At 46.2% G+C, this 9,077-nt stretch overlaps 1 protein-coding gene and 1 non-coding gene across 2 annotated transcripts; one reads left to right on the top strand and one right to left on the bottom strand.

Annotated features, from left to right (window-relative positions):
* Nucleotides 1-1,040: 1,040 nt before the first annotated feature.
* Nucleotides 1,041-1,122, bottom strand: TRNAS-CGA (transfer RNA serine (anticodon CGA)). Its single transcript has one exon. It is a non-coding gene; the product is annotated as a tRNA-Ser (tRNA).
* A 4,896-nt stretch (nucleotides 1,123-6,018) lies between these two features.
* Nucleotides 6,019-6,420, top strand: LOC142193626 (histone H2A, embryonic-like). The gene has a single exon (XM_075262615.1). It carries the CDS (start codon nucleotides 6,019-6,021, stop codon nucleotides 6,418-6,420), a length of 402 nt encoding a protein of 133 aa, XP_075118716.1.
* Nucleotides 6,421-9,077: the final 2,657 nt, after the last annotated feature.

Genomic DNA, 9,077 nt, shown 5'->3' on the forward strand with positions numbered 1-9,077 from the left:
TAAAGCCCAAGGCACCGCCCTGGCCGAGGATGACATCAGGCCCAGGACTCTCATGGCGGTCCGGATGGTTACCTGCCCCTGAAGATTTGAACCATCTTCCAAGGGCACCAGGTTCTGCGGGACAGCTTTGCTACGGCCAAATCCACCTTCGGGGGAGGCCCCCAGGAATCCCACTTGAAGATCCTGGAAAGCGAATGTCCTTTCTCTGGCTGTTTCCACTGCTGCACCATAAGGTCGGTCAGCGTGGCGTCCGCATGGAAGGCAATATGTCCCCCAGAGGCAGACGTGGAGGCTTCCCCGTCAACATCTCGGCCCACTGTAGACCGGATGGACTTCAGCAGCCTGCCCGTTTGTTCATAATGGAACGCAGTTCTGCTGGAATAACTGAGTCGTCCTCGGAGGAATCATCCTCTGCCACCCGCAGGTGTTACAAGGGGGGGGGGAGAGACGAGGAACGGAGCTCAGAGCATGGTCTCCTGGTGAGCTGAGACAAGGTGCAATGGATCCCTTTGAGGGAATCATCCTGCAAAACAAAAAGGAGAGTACAAGCAAGGGAAAAACTATTTACCCAAGCGATGCCCAAACTCACCATCTCCTTGACCCATGCCATCATATCTCTGGGAGAGGGCTCCACAGGTGGAGGACCTCTGCACCCGCGACAACGGGCCCACACGTAGCCTGAAAATAATAGGCAAGTTATAGGACCAGTAGTACCCCGCAGGGCACAACCTTTCAAGCCGCTACCTACCATCAGGGAGCGGTGTGTCGCAATCGAAGCAGGAAAGATGTTTCCTCTTGGAAGAGGTTTTCCTCCTGCCATCCCCAGGAGGGGTAGTAGAGGATGACATATCCTACAGAGAGAGATAATAGACCATGCAACACTGTCACCATGACATCATACCAGCTTTTTAAAAAAAGGGTAAATCTTACCAGGTCCTGTAGACCGGACAGAGAGGTGACTTGGCGCCCAACGTGCGACTCGAACCCACGACCTTGAGATTAAGAGTCTCATGCTCTACCGACTGAGCTAGCCGGGCTGGCGCTGTGAACAGGATCTGAACCTGTGTGGGGAGACCCCATTGGATTTCGAGTCCAAAACCTTAACCACTCGGCCATCACAGCCGGTTCCCAATAAAGTTTGCAAACTGGAAAAGAGTTCAAGATCAATGAACACCACAATCGCACGCCTTCAGCAGATACTGCAGGAAGGTCTCTGACACCAGGCCAGCCAGCCTCTTAATTCTGGCCGGCTGGAAGTGGGCGGAGCCACAATCAAAGCAGGTGAGGCAACCTGCCCAGACAACTAACCCTGTAATCAGGGGTCTGCAAAGATATACATTCCCCCCCAACCAAGAGGCCCTTAACACGGGCACTTACCCCCACATCTCCCCGTCTTTTCCGGCCTTTAATAAGGCCTGAATGAGCCTGAGTGAGCCTGAGTGAGCGGCCGCCAGCGCCAGGCCGTTGCCATGGCGCTATGATACTTCCGGCGAAACCGGAAGTGCGCGCTTACAGCGGCCGGCGGGGAACAGGATACACAACAGTGTGGTTCCACCCGCCGGCAGTCCGCGTGGCCACCAGAGGCGGCATGCGGAGTCCCCGGACTCTCACCAAAATGTCAGGTAAGTCACAAGGAGCAGGGGAAGCGGAGGAGAGGGGGGGGCAGGGGGGATAGAGGGGGGTAGCCACACATGGCTAACAAGCACCTTCTCCCCGCAGGGCACAGAAGGTGACAAGAAGAAAACAACCGCTCAGGAGGTGAGTGATCCTGCTGAGCTTCTCTAAGAGGACACAAGTCCTCCCACCTGTCCTCTGTCCACACAGGACAGAAAAAAACACGCAGAGGGGAGGTTCTTGTGCCCTCTTATAGGGCCTGCCACGCATTTGATTGGCTAATTAAATATCCGCCTGTCCTACCAGCACACAGGGGCAGAAATACCCCACATTGTGCCGCTGTTGAGGACGACAGGGAACCTGTATTGGCCCAGAATTCCATGGGGTCAAAGTTACGTGCTGGAATATAGGAGCACTGGTGCAGCTGGTGGATGTCAGGTGCCTATTGTGTCTCCGCTCCATCATGTTCCAGATACTGTACTGGCTGCTGGAGCTGCTGCTTTTCTCCTGATACTTGTGGCTGTGGCAGGAGGTGGAGCACTGGTTGTGTGCAGTGGACCAGGAGCGGGCAAAGGCCTCCTGGGTACATATGCAACTGGCACTTGCAGTGGTCTCTCTATGTGAAGCTGTGTATACAGCCTATCCTGATAACATGGTGATTTTGTCTTCCCTTGGAGTGACAGGGAAGAATTTCCTTATTTTGGCTTTATAAAGAAAGTAAAAGCACTGCCCTCCAGTCCTCATTCCTCTGCTTGGTGCTAATAATACTCTTGTCACTGTGTAAGCAGAAAAGCAGATAACCTGACATACATACAAGTGTGTGCATGGACCCAAGGAATGCCACAACTGGTCTTCGCCAGTGTAGTCATTGTCACCATCATTATCATCTGACATATCAAGGTGCCCCTCTGCATCCAAAGGAGAGTCTTTCTGATCCTGCTCTTATAGTGTGGGAGTCCTAGGTCCTCCACCACAATGACCCTCACCTATTTCTTCATCCTCCTCCAGTTCCCCCTGCATCAACTCAGGGAAATGATGGTGTCCAAGAGATAGAACCTGTTCTTCCTCATGTCACCTCCTGACTAGGAGCTTTTTCAATAGGTGTTACATCACTACTAGTGATCTGTGTCAGTAAGGAAGATGGAGACACAGCTGATGGTCCAAAAAGGCCCTGCTATAAATTAGATGTTAAAACATTAGTAAGAGGAAGAACACACAGAAGCCTGACTTAAGATCACATCATTCTCAGATGCAATATGCTACTGTAAGTGAATAGAATGAACTAAGAAATCAAAAACATCATCTTCATTCTGCGGACATTAATGTACACTGATTGATTGTAATGTGTCCATTTTTTAACTGATCCATTTAATAGATCAGGTAAAAAAAAAAATGACACATTAGCATTAGTTATTTCAGTTACTGGCCCTCTTTTTGTTCTTTCTTCCCTGCTTTCTGAGCATGTGCAGAAAAAAAGGACAGTAATAACGAATGCCCATCCATTACTGTCCATTACCAAATTGACATTAACCCATTTAGGCCGGTGGTTGAAATTTTTGAGTTGTGTACTATGAGGTTGCCGTTCCAATAATGGAACTCTAGCCATAAATGGGTTAATGCTAACCCTTTCCCGACATCCGCCGTACTACTACCGTGGATGCCAGGTGTTTAAAGATGGCGGCTGCTCGGGAGCTGGGTGGCTGCCATAGCTGCCAGGTGTCTGCTGTTATATACAGCAGACACTTGGCGCTAAGGCCCACCCCAATTGTGGGCATTAACCCCTCTGGCACCTCCATCAAAGCTGACCAAAGCGCCATTTTGCTGGGGATAACCGGCACCTGGAGCAAGCTCTGGGGCTGGCGTCCCATTGGCATGTCAGCTGGGAGCCTTGTGACAATACAGAGGACACATAATTTTGGCTGCACAGTGAACGCTGTAAATAAAAAGCCTGTAAGAAAGTCGCACAAATGCACTTTTTCTTCAAATCCACCCCATTCTGATTTTTTTTTTGCAGCTTCCCAGTACATTATAAAGAATAAGTAATGGAGGCATCATGAAGAAAAATTTGTCCTGCAAACATTAAGACCTCATATGGCTCTGAGAGTGGAGAAATAAAAAAAGTTATGGGGTTATGAAGGAGGGGAGTCAAAAACAAAAAACGAAAACAGAAAAATGCTGTTGGCGGGAAGGGGATAAAAAATAATGGACTCTTGACGTCCGTCATAAAACTGTTATTTTTCGCGGACACAAAAGTCCTGCACCCCGTATTTTTGTGTTTGCGAAAAATAACAGACGTGAGAGATCTGGTGTAAATGGTCACTGACAGTCACTAGTGGACACCAGATATAATCCTGTGTCCTTATGTCTTAGAGGCCCATGCACATTAGATTTTAGTTGGCATAACTGGACAATCTTGGCCATAAAAAAAAAAAAAATTACTGTTAACAATTTTTCAGCTGACCGCAGACTTTTTGGCCAATTCATACAAATGATCCCACTATTGATCAATTGACTGCTTAGGGCTGAGGCCCCATGTTGCGGAAATGCTACTTTTTTTGTTGCAGATTTTGTTGCGGTTTTTTGAGCCAAAGCCAAGAATGACTACATAGGGAATGGGAAATATATAGGAAGTTCCTATACTTCTACCTTCTGCTCAATCCACTTCTGGCTTTGGGTCAAAATAATGCAACAAAATCTGCGTTTCCGCAATGCTTTAGGCTAAGGCAGCTTTTTACCATGTGTGTATTGCTATATACCTGGACTAAGGCACATATTCAGTTTTCAGATGCAATTATGGATGTGAATCACAAACAGGATGAAGATATAGAGCTCAGACGCTACTTTGTGACTTCTTTTATTTCTTTTTCTTTACTTTTCTCCTTGTTTGGCTTAAAAAAAAAACATCTAAAAGTAAAAACCTGAACATGTAAACTCAGCCATACAGCTAGCTTTAAGTATTGGATCATTCCCTCAGCCCTGTGTGATATTCTGTGTGATTGCTAATTAAGTATTAGCTGGTGTAATTAGCAGATATAAGTGACCTGGGCAGGAGAACAATCCAACCTGATCTGACTGTGTGTAGAGTGGACTTGGTGAGTATACAGCAATGTTATTATGGGGCATCATAGACAGGTTACGCTGGGTTCACACCAGTGCCTGAACTACGTTTTCAGGTTTCCGTCTTCTGCATGCAGAAGACGGAAACCTGCCATGCCAAGTTGCATAAAACGCTCACTGGCGCACATGGCCGGACACTTTTCAAGCCCATTCAAATGAATGGGACTGAAACATGTCGGCAGGTTTCCGTCCCCTGCCTCTGTTTTGTTCAGGAAATGGAAACCTGCAGAACTGAGACCGGGCGCAGATGTGAACGAGCCCTTTGTGAGTAATATTACAGGGTATGTTACTAATCATGTTAATTGTATGTGGCTTGCTACTCTCTATTGTTGGGATCTATACTGTAGTTAATTTATGATGGGTCACCAGTGTGAAAAGTCAATTTGGGACTGGAAAATCCCTTTAAAGATGAGTATATTGTGTATATGATGCTTATAAGCTAATAATTCCTAAAGGGTTGGACCACAACTTATCACATGGATATGTGTGGAGAGCATCAGACTGCAGGGACCCTCACTGATCACTAAAATGAGCATTTCAAGACCCTCGATCCTCCTCGCTACATGAGGACAGAGAAGAGTCTTATTGGAGTGTAGATGTCTGATGGATCTAAATAGCAGAGCTCAGCTGTCAGTTTGGGGGCTCAGGGACCCCTTTTCCATTCATTTTTGGTAGGTGCCTCCCTGGCACTGGTTAAGCCTTATTCTGAATATCACCTGGAACCTTGTTTATTACCTCTATGGAGGGCACCTGGGGAGGCTGGTATTCTTGTTCAGCTGTGTATGGCTGAAGCTGTGACTCCAATCTATGGCCTTGGAGGGGAAGTGGTAGCGTCAGAATGGGATACAAAGTAAATAAATGGGCTCCAGGGGACTAAGGTGTATACTATACAGCTCAAACTGTGCAGGGAATGTATAGTAAGCTTTATCATTCCTGAATAACCCCTTTAATGTTGCTCTTCTCTACTACCTCCATGCACTGATGTCTGGTGATGGGGAACTAGAAAAACCTTAAAAAAAAAAAAAAAAAAAAAAAAAAAAAAAAAAAAAAAAATGGACACTAGTTGAAGTATTAAGGGGTTATTGGCAGTTGACCTATCCTTCTGGAAAGCCCCAGTCTAGATTCTGGAGATCCTTCTGTTAGGCCTCATCCTCCTGCAGAGCACAGCGTGGGTGTTGCATACATAAAGCCTGCACCCCTAACTAGGACTACAGTAACTGGTAAGGTAAAGGAAGTGCAATAACAATAATTACTGTATATTATGTTTCTTTAGCAGTTATAATAAAAATGTCTGGCCGTGGTAAGAAGATCCAGAAAGCTGCCACTAGTAAGGGCTCCAAATCCTCCAAGGCAGGACTCCAGTTCCCAGTGGGCCGTATCCACAGGTTCCTGAGGAAGGGAAACTATGCTGAGAGGATTGGATCTGGAGCCAGCATTTACATGGCTGCCACCCTGGAATACCTGTGTGCTGAGGTCCTGGAGCTGGCAGGGAACGCAGCCAGAGACAACAAGAAATCCAGGATCCTGCCCAGACACATCCAGCTGGCTGTCCGGAACGATGATGAACTGGCCAAGCTGTTTAATGGGGTCACCATTGCTGATGGCGGCGTCCTGCCAAATATCCAAGCGGTCCTACTGCCAAAGAAGACTGCAAAAGGACCTAAAGTTGCAGAGTCTCAGGAGTTCTGATCCTATTTTAAGTACACTGTGGATTTTGCTATAAAGCGCTTGTTTTCTATGTTTGTCTGTGATGTTCCCTCGTGGAGCAGTCTAAGTATATTGCGATTAAAGTATTTTAGTGACTTTGTCTAATCTGTATTTTCTGGTGAGTCTTTAAATGCGGGTTTATTTTGCAGAATTCTTTCCATTACACCCTGTCACACTCTGCATTGTCCCCACACCTAATCTGCTACTGTGATCCATCAGAAGATCATAAAATGTCACTGAACAGGTTATTTAAAAAAAAAAAAAAAAAAAAAAAAAAATTATTTTGGCTAAGCCCCATGTTGTGCAACAATCTATTTTAACAACGTGGAGCTTGGTTTTCAAAAGCACAGGTATGCATCTAGAACGTTTCTGCCATGTATCCGCTCTCCTGGATGGAGAGAAGGCCGACTTCTAGGGTAAGTTCACACAGATACAGCCTCAAAAAGATGGCTCCCATTGAAATCAATAGGAGCCGCTCAGGAGTTTTTTTTTTCCCAGAAGCCGGACAAACCGGCTCCTGGAAAAAGAAGCGACATGCTCATTCTTCAAGCTTTTTCACCTTGCAATTCGGCCTGAAGACACTCCCTCCAGCTTCCAAAAATTATCTGGCCATACATTGCCAGCAGGGCTTTATCCTCACTCCTGCCTTTATTTTTACTTGCTGCTCCTTGTATCACTGTTTATTTCCATGCAGTGAATCTATGGACAAACTCTATTCCCCATGATTCATCTGCCTGCTCTCACTCTGTTTGCTGCTCACAGTGGGGACGGGATAGTGAGCTTGTGAACGAAACATCACAATAGAATGTGACCTCAAATGTGGGTGTGATATATTATTTGTGATTTCATTGCAAAGGAGACTGGAGAAGAGAGGGGTGCACAGAGTGAGAGTAGGCAGATGAATCATGGGAAATGTAGTTTGTACATAGATAAACTGCATGTAAAATTAAGGAGCAGCAATATAACCAAGCGAAGGGTGAACAAGGGAACAGTGAGAAGTTAGCAATGCTGTGGATGTAGTTACAGCTAATTTTTAGAAGCTGGATAAGGGCTTGTTCACATCTGTGCCGGCACTCTGTACTTCCGGTTTCCACTTCCTGCATAAAACAGAGCAGGAGACGGAAACCTGCAGGACTCTTTCGTACCCATTCATTTGAATGGGTGAGAAAGCTGTCCGGCCATGAGCGGCGGTGAGCGTTTTAGGCTCTCTGCCGCGAAACCGGGTTTTATAATCCGGACACAGTCGGACATGCAGTACTCTGTGTCCGGATTAAAAAAAAAACGGTTTCGCGGCAGAGAGCATAAAACGCTCACCGCCGGACCCGATCTGTGGTTTCCGTCTTCTGGTATGCAGAAGACGGAAACCATAGAACGGAGACCCGAACGCAGGTGTGAACCCAGCATAACTCCTTTAAAGTTATATTAGTGGGAAAATCGCTTTAGTAATTCTGATGGAGGTTCACATACTTTCAGTCATTTAGTAGAAGTAAGAATTTAAAGGAAATTTCAAGGGAAATAAAATGTTTCCATATCAGGTAATCCTGTCTTCCTGCCCAGCACATCTACTTTGGGGTTCTGACCGGTCTTCCATTCTTGATGATCAATGTAGGGACAGAATGTCAGACTTCATTCATCATATCAGTAATAGAGAGGGAAGAATCTCTGCCACATATTCTGGTGATGCAACTAGAGCAGAGGATCTGGGACCATAAGACCTGTTAGGCCGGGTTCAGATGGGTTTTTTTTGTCAGGATTTTGACGTGGAATCCTGGTCAAAAGACCGCCTCCCAATGATGAGAATGAATGGGAGCTGGTCATTTCCTTTTTCCACAAGCGGTTTGTTCCCACTCACAGAAAAAAAAGCAGCGTCATTGTCCTTTCTTCAGACGGATTCCACGGCTAATTCAGCCAAGAACATCCGCCTCGCGACACCTCCCTCCCGACTACATCCATTCATTTGGGCCTAATCTGGAGCGGAATACCACGACTGGATGCAGTTGCACTGCAGCGACACCCAGGTGCGGCTAGCCGATTTTTGGACCGTAATCTGAGGCAGCCTCCGCGTCTAATTCTGGTCCATAAAACTGTGAATTTCAGGCTGAGTTTACACTGAGTTTTTTGGTCATTAAAAATCCAATCACCAATGTGGTGATTGAGGCATTTTCCGCCTGAAAAAAATCAATGCAAGTCAATGGGAGGCTGAAAATCCACCTTGCGTTTTTTTGACAATTCCAAAAACGCATCCAAAAACCACGAGGCGGATTTTCCGCCTCCCATTGACTTGCATTGATTTTTTCAGGCGGAAAATGCCTGAAGAATTTATTTTGTCCGCTAGTGGAAATAAATTAGAAGCAGATTACATAGGACTGTATGGTGAGGCGTCTTTTGGAGGAGGCTTTTGAGGGGGATTCCGCCTCAAAATCCTGACCAAAAAACTCTGTGTAAACTCAGCCTTATAGACAATTCCTTTAAAGGGAGTCTTACTATCAACCCAGCCCTGCGGACTGATAGGGTAGAGTCACCTGAATTGTCCCTTGTGATTTGGTACCTCCATTGCTGAGAACGCAATTTTGGTTAATATGCAAATTAGCTCTTTGGAGCAATGACAACCCCCTTGTTGCTCCAAAGAGTTTATGGTT

Source organism: Leptodactylus fuscus, chromosome 2, assembly GCF_031893055.1.
Source record: "Leptodactylus fuscus isolate aLepFus1 chromosome 2, aLepFus1.hap2, whole genome shotgun sequence".
Taxonomy (NCBI): domain Eukaryota; kingdom Metazoa; phylum Chordata; class Amphibia; order Anura; family Leptodactylidae; genus Leptodactylus; species Leptodactylus fuscus.